The 14,103-nt window shown below is 33.4% G+C and overlaps 1 protein-coding gene across 6 annotated transcripts in view; it reads left to right on the forward strand.

Moving 5' to 3' along the window:
• Atp11b (ATPase phospholipid transporting 11B (putative)) overlaps positions 1–14,103 on the forward strand; it is a 121,504-nt gene that overhangs the window by 17,114 nt on the left and 90,287 nt on the right. For all 6 annotated transcript variants that reach the window (XM_070029657.1, XM_070029660.1, XM_070029658.1 and 3 more), the window contains exons 2-3: positions 8,195–8,311; positions 12,066–12,155. In XM_070029657.1, the coding sequence (XP_069885758.1) occupies positions 8,195–8,311; positions 12,066–12,155 (207 nt within the window). The remainder of the gene's footprint in view (positions 1–8,194; positions 8,312–12,065; positions 12,156–14,103) is intronic.

Genomic DNA, 14,103 nt, shown 5'->3' on the forward strand with positions numbered 1-14,103 from the left:
ACAATAGATGCTGGAGGGGATGTGGACCGAAGGGAACCTTACTGCATTGTTGGTGGGAGTGTAAACTTGTTCAACCACTTTGGAAAGCCATATAGAGGTTCCTCAAAAGACTCCACAGAGAGCTTCCATATAACCCAGCAATCCCACTTTTTGGGCATTTACCCAAATGTTCACAAACAAGACCACACTAAAGCTACCAGCACGACTATGTTTATTGCAGCATTATTTACCATAGCTAAGATATGAAACCGACCCAGATACCCCTCAGTAGATGAATGGATCAAGAAAATGTGGTATATATACACAATGGAATTCTATGCCTCCATCAGAAAGAATGACATTGTCCCATTTGTTAGGAAATGGAAAGACTTGGAAAAAATTATATTAAGTGAAGTAAGCCAGGCCCAAAGAAACATAGGTCCCATGGTTTCCCTTATTTGCAATAAGTAGTATATGTCTGAGTCAAGCAGAAAAGGTAAGATAAGTTGATGTTAGGGAAATGAACCCTAAGATATGTATTCAAATGTTTTTTTTTCTTTCATGTGATTGTTTCTAACTTACTTATAAGGTGATTTCTTTGTTGCTTTGTATGTCCCTCCCCCACGGAGGGGGGAGTTGCTTTCACTATATTTGATGTTGGTATAATTTGTGGGGAGGGGGAAACAAATTGTTTAAATAGGGATACAGGTGGACCCATTGCAACAATGAGGTGTACAAGTCCTTATGTCGAAAAACAAACTTTACACCTTTGGTGGGGGTGGGGAGGGGATGATTGTGTGAGGGGAGTGAGGGAGGATGGAAGGGATCGGAAGGGGAAACAAAGGAGGCTACAATGCTTGATAAGAAATGTACTCATTATCTTGCCCATGTAATTGTGACCCCTCTGTACAGTATTTTCACAATAAAAAACTTATTAAAAAAGTAAAAAAAAGTTGCAAATTATTTTTTAAAAATTAAACTATACAGTTTAACAGATAACATTTTACATGGCCTGATATTTCAGAATAGGAAATGTTTTTGTTAGAATTTAGTACAATACCTATGATAATACCAGATACATCTTTCTCACTAAATATTCATGTTCTTGATATTCTAATATTTATTTAATTTTTTAAATTTGTGCCTGGGGCTTGAACTCAGGATCTCATTGTCCTTGAGCTTGTGTACTCAAGGGTAGCATTCTACCATACCTTGTGGAGCCATAGCTCCACTTCTGGCTTTTCCACTTCTTTTCCTTTTTATTAGATCCAAGACGGGGACTTGAATTCAATGCCTGCCTCTTTGCTGGATGGCTACTGCTCAAGTAACTGAGCCACACCTCACCCACACTAACAGCTTTTTTGGTAGTTATTTGGATTAAGATTCTCACAGACTTTTCTACTTCCGCTGGCTTTAACCATGACCATGAGATCTTGCTTCCTGAGTGGCTAGAATTACAAGCATCAGCCACCAGTGCCTAAGATTTTTTTTTTAGTCCTTTTTTAATGAATGTAATTGAGTAGTAATATAGTTAATTCAGATCTTCATAACATTAAAGTTGGAAATTGTTTTGTTTGTAAATCTTCTGGACTACAGAGGAAATATAGATCTTGTTTATTTTAATTCTTTATTGTGTTTTTTAAAATCAGTGATTTCAGAAGGTTGTAATAGTTACAGTAGACCTGATTTAGTGTCCAGAGACCAGAAAGTAGTTCTCTAAACTTGTCTTTTTATGTTGGATTTAAATGTTGTGAAGGAATTAGCTTCTAAATTAAGTATGTAGGACATGCTCAGATTTTGTGGAGCTAACTTTTTATGCAAAGTCCAAGGGAATGTATGTGTTCACCTGATAATGATCCTGCATGTACTTTCAGAACTAAAAAAAGAAAAAGAAGGAAGGAAAGAAAGAAAGGTAGTCTTGGTAGTTTATAGTGAGAGAGTCAAAGTAAAAATATTAAGCGTTCACATGAACGTTAGCTGTGTTTATGGCCCATTAGACCATGGATTTGCTATTGATGTTTCATGAAGATTGAATAAAGCTTTTAATGGTCTGTGATAAAGTGGAAAATATTAGTTTAACATGTGTTTGCTTAAGTTTATAGGTTGTTGTTGCTTGTTCTTTTTTTTTTTTTTTTTTGGCAATACTCTGGTTTGAATTCAGGGTCTTTCCACTTGAGCCATTCCTTCAGCACTATATAAGTAAGTTTGTGTATATCCCTGTATTTTAGCTTTTTTTAGAATAGTGTTAGAGTAACAAAAACATAGTAAAGATAGTACAGGTAGTTCAGTGCAGTGCACTCCTCTCCCACTCAGTTTTTTTCTAGTTATTAACATCTTAAATTACTGTGCTATGCTTGTTATACCAGTATTGATACATTATTATTAATTAAACTCTCCATGCCTTATTTAGATTTTTTTGTTTTTTTCCTAATATCTTTTTTTTCCCTCAAGATTATCTGGGATATAGATGCATACAGTTAAATTTAGTAAGTGATGGTGAGGCACAGTGCTAGCACTCAGGCAGGAAGATATATCATAAGTTTGAGGCCAGCGCAAAACAGGCCTGTGACAAGAAAAAGTACTTATAGACTCTTCAGAACTGTCAGTTTCTCAGAGTTTTGAAAACTTTTTAAAATCATTGTTTTTCATACTTTTGTTTTAATGTATTTGCTTAGAGAAATAAAAGTTGGTAACCTTATGGCAGTTTTCCAATTTAAAAGAATATTTTATTGGTCTGTGAAACCTGAAACTACTTTCACTATTAAAATCAGGCTGATTGCAGGGCACTTGTGGCTCACACCTGTAATCCTAGCTACTGAAGAGGCTAAGATATGAAGACCACTGTTCAAATCCAGCTTAGGTAGAAGAGTCCTTGAGACTCTTATCTCCAGTTAAGCTCAGATAATCGGAAGTGGTGCTGTGGCTGAAAGCAGTAGAATGTTACCTTGAGTTTAAGAGCCCAGGGGCAGTGCATAGGGTCTTGAGTTCAAGCCCCAAGAGTGACCCCCCCCAAAAAAAAAGAAAAAAAAGAAAGAAATCAGACTAATATGGTTAACAATGGGAAATTCTCTACGTTTTGTAACTGTCTTATGTTTGTTGTGCAAGAATTACATTAGTTGTAAGAGATTGTGAAATTTATTTAGTTAATTTTTTACTTATTTATAAACTGAGTCTGAAGCTAGAGCCCTTAGCTACATATACCCTCAGATCAAGAATGTGAGATTCAGAGTTTAATTAGACAGGAACTGTTGATCTGATTGTAGCAGTTTGAACCTTCATAGAGATATTAGCACACCCACAAAGTCATAGGACAGTAAGTTAGTCAACCTACATACATACTATATCAACTATTCACAAAGTTATTTCATAGATTTATTGCCAAGATAGAAAATATTAGAGTAAACACTTTCAATGTTCTTCATTTTAATCTTTAAATTAATTAATTTATTTTTTTGTTCTGTTGTAGGGCTTGAACTCTGGGCTTGGGCGCTATCCCTCAGCTCTTCAGCTCAAGGTGTGCGCTCTACTACTTGAGCCACAGAGCCACTTCCGGTTTTCTAGTGGTTTATTGGAGATAAGAGTCTCACAGACTCTTTGGTTGCCTTTGAACTGTGATCCTCAGATCTCAGCCTCCTGAGTAGCTAGGATTACAGGCATGAGCCACCGGTGCCTGGCTTTTAAAAATCCCTTTCTGATGAGAAAAGGTTTTATGTTTCCAGTTAATACTTTACAGTTAGTTGATTCTATGTTTTCTTTTCCTTGATCCTTCAATAATTTTATTCTTTTCCAACATTTAATCATTTTCCCTTACTACCAGGTCTATGATACACATCTAAAAATATAATCAGCTTAAGCTAAAAATTATTGACTTCGTCCAGCTTTTCAAGTTCTTCACCTTCCTCACTTCCCCCCCCCCCTTCCTCTCTACCTCCGTTCACCCCTACTGTAGGCTAACTTTATTTATTTTTCATCAACGCTGGAATTTGAACTCAGAGCTTCAGTAGGCAGGTGTCTATCACTTGAAACACTCCTCCAACCCCTTTAACAACTTAAAACAGCGCTGTTAAAAGCAACTACCAATTTTCTAATTATTTAACTCAGTACATTTTCTCCCCTCCAGTTCTCATCTTTTTGTATCTCATCTTTTTCGAATTTCTTCCTGGGTTCCTACCGTCCAAATTCTTCTGTTCTGGTGATGTTTCTTTTCTTCCCCATGTAACTTTAATGATGGCCCTGAGAATTCCATTTCTTACACTTACCTTACATTCTTAGTAGGCAATCTCATATATGTCCTTGTAATACTCACTGTAAACTTACTGAGTGCCAGTCTCAAGTCTAGTGCTCTTTCCTAAATTCTAAACAAGCATATGCAGCTGCTTCTTAGATTATTAAATATTTCATTACTTTTTAATTTCATTTATTTTTGCTGGTATCAGTGTTTGAACTCAGTGGCTTGCTTGCTCAGCTGAATCTCTACCACTTGAGCTACATTTCCAGCCCAGCTTTTTGCTAGTTGTTTTGGAGGTGGAGTCTCTAGAATTTTTGTGCTAGGGTTAGCTTTAAACCATGATCTTCAGATTTTCAGCCTCCTGAGTAGCTACAATTACAGGTTTGAGCCACCAACAACCTGACATAAAAACTCTGCAATAGCATTAATCTATCTCAGTTCCTTTTTCCAAGACAAGATACATCAGAGTAGAGAGAAATTGGCATGTATCAAGGGATTGAGAATGTGAATGTATATCTAGGATGACAACAGAAAAATGAATTATTTGCCAAAGGATTCAGAACCCTGGCATATATCCTTGATTTGGTGATCAGAGCATTCTGATTGTATTTATTCTCCACTACCATGGAAATACTAATATTATGTTCTAGAAATAATATGAAACAATACTTTAGCTTCATATTAATAATATATACAATTTATTTTGGTAATAAATATATGTTTTAACTCCTGCTAAAGAAGCTAAAACTCTGTAGGCAGTTTTATATAGAAAGTAGGGGATAAGAAACTGACTACAAAGCAAGAATTAGTTTTAAACTTCTTTTATGGCTTGAAAACCTGGTTAATTGTATGCACATTTATCAGAAAAATGTATATATGCAAATTTTCTTATAACTTTAGAGATACACAAAATTGGAACCCATTCATAAATTCTGCAAGTCAGTTTATTTCTTTTGTTCTTTTTATTTTTATTTAGATATTTATGCCTAATTTTAATTTGTTGAAGAGATAGATACTAAAGAACTGAAGTTAAAGGTTTGATTTCCATAAGGGATAGTTATACTATAATCATATATATCAACTTGTTAACTGTTTTGATTGTGAGAAGTACACAGAAACATACAAACAGGTATACCCATACATGGCATTGATTATGACATTATTGGATGAGGTTATATGAATTAATCACAACTGAAATAAGTCTTAGAATGCATAAATGGATATATCTTTGGGAATAAGTAGATCATCTTTGGGAATAAGAAAAAAAGCTTATTTTTTGGAACTGTGACTTTAAATTGTGTTATCTTAGAATATGGATTTTCAATCTAAAAGTTTTTAAACTCAGTTTTATTGAACATTGACTTTTGGAGGAAAGATTTCAATATATTACCTTGAAATAATTGTACAGATCTCAGGAGTTCCAAAATTGTAGCTTATGATCAGTGTTTTGTGTCATCTAGTGATTTACGGTGAGGAATGATGTTCTTTGCTGTTTTGTTATTTTTGCTGTTTGTTATTTTTAGTACTTTGTTAGTTTTTCTAAACATTAGATATATATAATAATAAATTCCAGTCTTGGTAGGAATTTAGCAAAAAAAGAAAGAAAGAAACCTCTATCTAATCCTTAATCTTACCTTGTCATCTTTTTCTGAGTTTTTAAAAATTATCTTTTTTTTTCTGGTCCTGGGACTTGAACTAAGGGCCTTGGTGCTGTCCCTGTATATTTTTGTTCAGGACTAGCACTCTACTACTTGAGCCATAGTCCACTTGCAGTTTTTTGTTGGTTAATTGGAGATAGGAGTCTGATAGACTTTACTGCCCAGGTTGGCTTCGAACCACTATCCTTGGATCTTAGCCTCCTTGAGTAGATAGGATTACAGATGTGAGCCACCAGTGCCTGGCTGGTTGTTTTTTGTTGTTGTTTTGTTTTTTTAATTTAAGTAATTATACAAAGGGGTTTCAGTTCAACATACCTATTTATAAGTACAATGCATCTTGATTAATGTCTTGATATCTTTCTAAAAATTTATATATTCTTTCAGATTCACAAATTTACTATTGTCCTTTGATTTATTTCTGTATAATATATTCCTGTATAGTTTATCAATTGTAGTTAGCTCCAGCAGGTTTTCATCTGAATCTGTTGAGTTGAGCTGAATGGAGAATGTTACTGAAAACATTAAGAGAATAGGAAGAAGTATAGCAGGCATATGGTAACATGGTTTTGAAGTGGATAAATATGCTTTGAGTGGTTACTGTTTTTAGTTACCTGTTTATAGATAAACTTCCTGTGAAGTCCCTCCCCCCTTTATATTTAAGCCCCTTTCTAGGACTTAAACTCAGGACCTTACATACTTGGCTTTTTCACTCAATGCTAGCATCATACCACGTTAGCCACATCCAGTTCCAGCTTTTTTTTCTTCTTCTTCTTCTTCTGGTGAACCAGAAATAAGAATCTCCCTGATTTTTCTGCCAAGTCTGAGACTGCTTTAAACTATGATCCTCTGATCTCAACCTCTGAGTAGTTCAGATTATAGACCCAGTTCTATGGACCTCTTTGAGAAATGAAGTTATAGCATTCAAACTATTTGTTCATTTACTTACTTGTTCACTTATTTAAACAATGATGAAATGCTTAAATTTTATGAGGAAAATATGCCTACCACCATATTTTTCCTTGAAGGAGACTGATTTTGAAATCAGACTGATGCAATACATGCATCTATAAAATGTGGTTATCAGTAGCCCAAAGTGTTGGAACAGTAAGGTTGAAAATAACAGAATTTGAAATAGTATGAGCAACTAAAATTGAACATCATGTATTTTATTGAACATATAAATTCACCTATGGTACACTAAATTTGTATAGTTTTATATTTACTTTTTCTGCTATCATGAAATAAAAACTTAAAACCAAGAATAGCAGTGGAACACGCTACAGAATATTTAGAATTCTGAGAAACTAAAACAAAGTTCCTTCTAGAAATAAGGGAATTCCTAGATCTGTGTAAGTCTGTGCTTATTGGAAATGTTGTAGGAGTGCAAAACATTAAAAGATAGCCAGATTGTGTTCTTGTGAATTACTAAATTGACTTTTTTAGAAATATCTAAAAGATCATTGTACTTTATGAGTACTAAATTAAATATTGAATAAGTTGGTAAATATCATCTCTAAAAAGTGGAAATTAAAATTTCAGATTATTTGCCTGCTAGAACCAAATAAAATTTTACATTTGGGAGGGTTCCCAAAGTCCTTAAAGTAGTCTTGAAGATGTACTTACAACCCTCAAAGAAAAGACAATACTACAGAAATAATGTACTAGTAGTCTTATCGCAGACCTTTTCCAGGAGAGATCATTACCACTGTACCTTTGAAAAAGTCTTCTGAATTTGAGGGAGAATATGTATTCCTTAAGGAATATTGTAACATTCCTGACAGTATTTTAGGAAGTCAGTTGTACTATAGCTGACATAAATAAATGATTATGTGGCATGAATTGGACAGTATTGTGTGACACATTATAAATCTTCAAGGGATAAATGCTCTTTGAAACTAAGTTGATCTGAGTGTCATCAGTTGTAGTAATTGTCTGCTGGCTATACAGATTCCATGTGACCCAATAAATCCATTTTAAGAGAAGGCAAGAAGTGAAAAGAAAGAAGGAATGCAGTGTAGAAACAAGCTTTGTCCCAAAAAGCTTTTATATATCCTACATGATTTTTTTCCTTGTAGCACATCTGACAGTATGAATTGTTTTTTTTATTACTGAAGGTATTACCTAACTCATTTGTATCTGAAGTAAATGTACCTATTTACCAGTCAAACAAAAAGATGATTTCACTTCTAACAATTACATTAACTTTATCTGCAGCTTAAGGCCAGAAATAATACATATAATCTGATCAATTAAATAAAACCAAGAGTAAAGTATCATGACAACTAAACTTGTTCACCATTGTTATTTTATTCTTTTCATTTGGTCTTAGGGTTTTGACCCACCACATCAAAGTGACACAAGAACTATTTATATAGCCAACAGGTTTCCTCAGAATGGCCTTTACACACCTCAGAAATTTATAGATAATCGGATCATTTCATCCAAGGTAAGATTAATACTTGTATCATTAAAATTGTAGATATTTATCCTTTTTTTAAAAAAAAAGTAATTTATCATGTTTGAACATATCTTTTTGTATGTGTGTGTGTGTGCTGGTACTGGGGTTTGAACTCAAGTCCTTGTACTCCAGCCTGGCTTTTTTGCTCAAGTCTGGTGCTCTATCATTTGAGCCACAGCTCCACTATGGCTTTTTGCTAGTTAACTGGAGATAAGATTCTCAGTTTCTCTACCTGGGCTGGCGTCAAACCAAAATCCTCAGATCTCAGTCTCCTGAGTTGCTAGGATTATTGGTGTGAGCCCCCAGTAACTAGCTTTGAGTATGTCTTTATGTCTTTACAAAGTTAAGAAACTGGTAATTGATATATTTATCTTAACCAAAAGGATGAAGTCTGAAATAAAAGGAATTGCTAGTTGGTACCAGATTGTCATCAGGCCAAAAAATTATCTTCAGTTTGCAGCTCAACTAAGGAAATAATGTTTTTACATTAGTGTTTATCAAGTACTATATTACTTTCTTCTCATGTTACATATTTTAATCCTTTCAACAACCCTGTGAAGTAGCTATTGGTAAGCCTCTTTTACAAAATGTTATATTCATATTATGTTAGTTCCTTCCATGTAACATTTTGGAAATTGAATGATTTTCTAAAGATTTGCACCTAATTAAGTGCCTAGATTGACGTTTGAACTCAGTTCTATATGACTTTAAAGCCTGTATGATCTCTTTTTTAAAATATTTTATGGTCCCAAAGTACTGCTTCACTCATTTGTTCTTTGTTTCACTTTTCTCAAACATTTTTAAGATGTCTTTATTTTGAGGCTGAATATTTGCTTTTTTTTTTTTTTTTGGTCTGGTCGTGGGGCCTGAACTCTGGGCCTGGTCGCTGTCCCTCAGCTCTTCAGCTCAAGGCCAGCGCTCTACCACTTGAGCCACAGCGCTACTTCCGGCTTTTTTCTTTTTTCTTATGTGGTGCTGGGAATCGAACCCAGGACCTCAGGCATACAAGGCAAGCGCTCTACCACTGAGCCACCCAGCCCAAAGCTGAATATTTGGGAGTAAGGCTGTCTAATAGACTTTTCTGTCATGATAGAAATGCTTTTCACACTGTTATGATTATCATTTCCCACATAGGGTTTTTGAGACTTGAAATGTGGTTAGTACAATTGAGGAACTGAACTTGCAGTTGATTGTAATTTAAATTTTAAAGAGCTGTGACTAGTGGCTTCCTATTGGACAATACAGGTGCAGAAGATGTGAGTCGAGGAGGCTGAGGATAAAGTTTTCCTTGGATCAGAGCATTGATAGGGCATTGTAAGAAGTATCTTTATATCACTCCTTTCTTTCCTTTCAGAGAGATACTAACATTTTTCTCTAATCCTGATTTGATCCTTCCTAAGGATATTGCCTTAATTTAGAAATTTATTTGTCCTGCCCCTTCCTTTTTTTACCATGACTTCATTTACATATACAAAATATCTATTAATTGCCTTATTTTGGATAATGGTTCTAAAGCTGCCTCTTTAGGTTCCCATTTTTACAGGTTTTTAAAATAGTTTTTAAGTATAATTTTTATAATTCCTATCTGCTGAGGTCATAGGCCTAACATTCTACCAGTGTTAAGACCTTAAGAAAAAAAAATTGATGCTAAAATCAAATATAAACTCTCGGGGTATTGTAGTAATTAATGTATTTTAAGAATTATTACATAATAGTTAATAGAACTTTAAAGCTTAATAAATTATTTTTCTTGGAAATATTTCCTTATTAAGATTATAATAATGGAATTCTTTCTCTCTGTTGTATGGGAAGTGTAGAATTTAAACTTGTTCAGTATGTTTATATTCAGAAAACATGAAAACAACATTTCTACCATGCAACTACTTTGCATATGAAACTTTATTTGTTCTAAATTTTTCTTGTGTTACTGAGCTTGAAAAATAAAATACCCCAAACCTGTTACGTACTACTATTTTATTTAATTGTTCTCCTTAAGATTCTAGAAGATAAAATATATGATTACTGTTATGATTTATATAGTTTATCATAACTTTAGGGCATCTCCAACTTAATTCCTATAAAATTTTATCCACTGGATAAAGTGGCTGGGGGAGTATACATGGAGATATTCTGATCTGTGTAGTACAGCTATTTTTTACTACAGTTAAGATTGCTGGAGATAACCCAACCAGATCTACATCTCACATACATCTTATGCAGTGACTTCTTTTTTTACCAGAAAGTTTGTGTCCTCTCTTGACCCCTAAACATAATTCCAGAGGGAGCCACTGGTGCTGCCGCTACCAAGGGAAAAATATATTTCATGTACCCTAGACTAGAACTGGAAATGTAATATAACCTAAGAAAGAAAGATTGTCAGGTATTATCACCTTTACATGCCCCTGTATACATGCTTTAATGCCTTTTTGGGGAACTGAACTGTTTATAAAATATGGGTAGGATGCTTCAGGGCTCAAACAACTAATGCAGACATAAACCTTGACATACAAAAATTTAGAAATTAGAACCATCTCACATTGAACCTGAGAAATTTAAGTAAATTGCTTTTAAAAAATAATCTTACATTAATCAATAACCACTAAAACTTCCTGGCCTAACAACAGGATATTTGAGAAGAAAAAAACACAACAATACTTGTAACCATTTTTATTCATTCATTGGTTCAGTAAACTTTGTGACCTCCAGCTATGTGCCAGTAGTTCTATAAGGATAGAGCAACAAATAAAATGATGTCCCTGGCTTCAGGGATTCTACCTTCTACTAGAAGAAAGACAGTGAAAAGTGAAAGTTCAGTAAGCTTTCCATTTCATATATATTGTTATATTTTAAGTGATAATACAAATAAAATGTCTAGTTTGGTCTGCACCATAATATAGCATTATAGGATAATGAGCTGATTAATAATAATTAAATAACACACATGTAGCAAATAGTACAAGTCAGACTCTGTCCTAAGTGCCCCATAAATACTTTAGATTATTTAATCTTTTAAAGAACCATATATGATATTCTTATTGTCTTCACTTTCTAGAAGATCAAAGTGGGGCACAGAGAGATTAAATGCAATACTATTTATTGAGTGTAAATTAAGATTGGGGCCACATTGGTTTAATCTTCCATGTCTTGCTCTTTATCTTCTTCTCTTACCTTTAAAAATTGACTTTGTAATAATTTCATGTTCTTATTCTTTTTTTAATTATTGAGGTTATTACTTAAGACATTCTTACTTCTTAACAGTCTAGGTAATCTTTCTATATTCTATAGTAAAAAATAATTCAATTATTACACTATTTTCTGTTCCTAACACTGAGCCAAGGAAAATATAAAATAATAAAATAATAGTGTCATTTCTATCAACTCTTAACCATCTCTACCATTAAGTGTAGAATATATATATATATAAATATATATAAAGTTCAAACTAAATTATTTAAACAGTATTTTAGATCTGCCTTCTAAAAATATCAGCAAGTTAGTAGCAAAACTGATAATTTCCAGTTTATCTCATTTTTTAAGTATACTAAAAGTTCCATTAAGCAGTAAAATAAAGAAAAAAATGTAATGAAAGTTTTGAACTCTAGAAAGTAGAAAAATAGTTTCTGTAATATTAATAGATACAAATTTGAAGGCTTAGAAAATCTGTTTTTACTTCTATAGTTATATACACTATATTGTTTAAAATGTCTATTTATTGATTTTTCATTCCTTTTTTTTTTTTTAGTATACTGTGTGGAATTTTGTTCCAAAAAATTTATTTGAGCAATTCAGAAGAGTGGCAAACTTTTATTTTCTTATAATATTTTTGGTTCAGGTAAGCTTTATCATTCAATGGATTGTTTGTAAACAATTTTAAAAAATACATCTTAGAATATGAAAAAATTATCTTGTTTTCTTAATTGTTTGGGACCTTTTTTCTGTAAAGCTTCCCATTGAATTCAGTGAATAAATTATGTAAGTCGTGTGTAGAGTTCTAAACAATATCTTATGAATTATAACTTAGAATATTAGTTGTATTTTATATCATTACTGTTGACCATCTGTCAACTTTCTGTCAGATGCCTGCCTCAGAGTAGAAAGATCTTAGTTGTTAATATGTACTGTATGTTTTGGCACTTATCTGTGCATGGAATTATCTTTGTAGGAAGTAATTTTTTGACTTTTAATTAAAATTTCATTTTAGTCAATATATGGTGGTACATGCCTGTAGTTCCAAGTATTCAGAAGGCTGAGGAAGGAGAATCTTTTTTTTTTCCCTAGGAGTGTGAGGTCAGTCTGGCAACATAACAAGAGCCGTATCCCAAAGAAATACATTTTATTTATTTATTTATTTATTCCCAATCATGGGGCTTGAACTCAGGGCCTGGTCACTGTCCCTGAGCTTCTTTTGCTCAAGGCTAGCACTCTACCACCTGAGTCACAGTGCCACTTCTGGCATTTTCTGTTTATGTGGTACCAGGCTTCATGCATGCTAGGCAAGCACTCTTATCACTAAGCCACATCCTAGCCCATGAATTTTATTTTTATTTAGAAAGTTAGATAAATTTTCTTTTGTATATATGTTTGCTTGTTTGTTTCAATTTTGTGATACAGTCTTGCTCTTTAGCCCAGGCTCTGCCTCAGCCTCCCAAGTGCTGTGATATAGATATGTGCCACCATGCCAAGCCAGTTGTTGTAGTTTTAAGCATCCCTTTGAGTACGTTCTTTGCCCAGGAGACCTTTCCTTCATTACAATCTATTCATTATAGGCTTATTTAACTGTGTGTGGGGAGTGGATTTACTGTGAGTTTACCCCAGAGTTTTGTACATGCTAGGAAAGCACTCTACCACTTGAGCTTGTACCCTCTGGCCTTTTGTTTTCATTTTATTTTTGAGACATAGTCTGGACACTACCTTTGTTTGGGCTGGCCTTGAGATCATGACCCTTCTGAGTAGCTAGGATCAGAGGTGTGTTCCATTATGCCCAGCTGTTCAAATAGCATCTGAATTTTCATACTGTGCTTTGTATATCAAAATAGCAGGAGAAAAACTCATGAAATTCCATTGTAAATAAAGGTATAAATATAGTGGTTATCAATGTCCTTTAAGGAGGTAATTCTTTCCTAATGAAACTTTAGAAATTTCTTTCTGTATGGCTTAGAATTTTTGTGTATAAACTCTGAACAATTTCTCTCAGTAGAACTTAGGATTTCAAAAGCAAAATTAATATTAGTCAAGTAATTATTTTAAAGCTTTGGAGCATTTACTTTTTTAAAACATCACTTTTCTTTGTGAACAGAGAAGGAATTTCTAATTTTATATCAATAGAAAATCTGCTTGGTTTTCTTGAAAAAAATGAGAAATACTAACCATATCTACATAACACATGTATTTTTGAAACTACTAGCTAAGATGAGGAATCAGCATGTCTTTAGAATAGAAGAAATTTAATTGGCCTATCCAGAGCAAAGGAACATTAATAAGTTATAAGATCTGTGTTCTAGATAACTATATATAATTACTGCATATACTTCCCTAGCAGTTTATCAAAACTTCAGTTATGACTTACATCATAATTACAGCCTAATTTTTCTGGGTGTAACTAAATCACTCTTAGAGGGAAAAACAGTCTTAAAGTTATTCTGAATCCTAGGATAAAAATTGCTATAGAATTTTCAGCATTTTTCAGGATGTGAAAGGAAATGTGATATAAGATATGAATAGTTGTAGCTCTACTGCTAAGCATTATTGAAAAAGAACTTGAATACCCTGTATGTTAAGAA

The sequence above is a fragment of the Dipodomys merriami genome, unplaced genomic scaffold (assembly GCF_024711535.1).
Source record: "Dipodomys merriami isolate MVZ:Mamm:240054 unplaced genomic scaffold, mDipMer1.0.p SCAF_2, whole genome shotgun sequence".
Lineage (NCBI taxonomy): Eukaryota > Metazoa > Chordata > Mammalia > Rodentia > Heteromyidae > Dipodomys > Dipodomys merriami.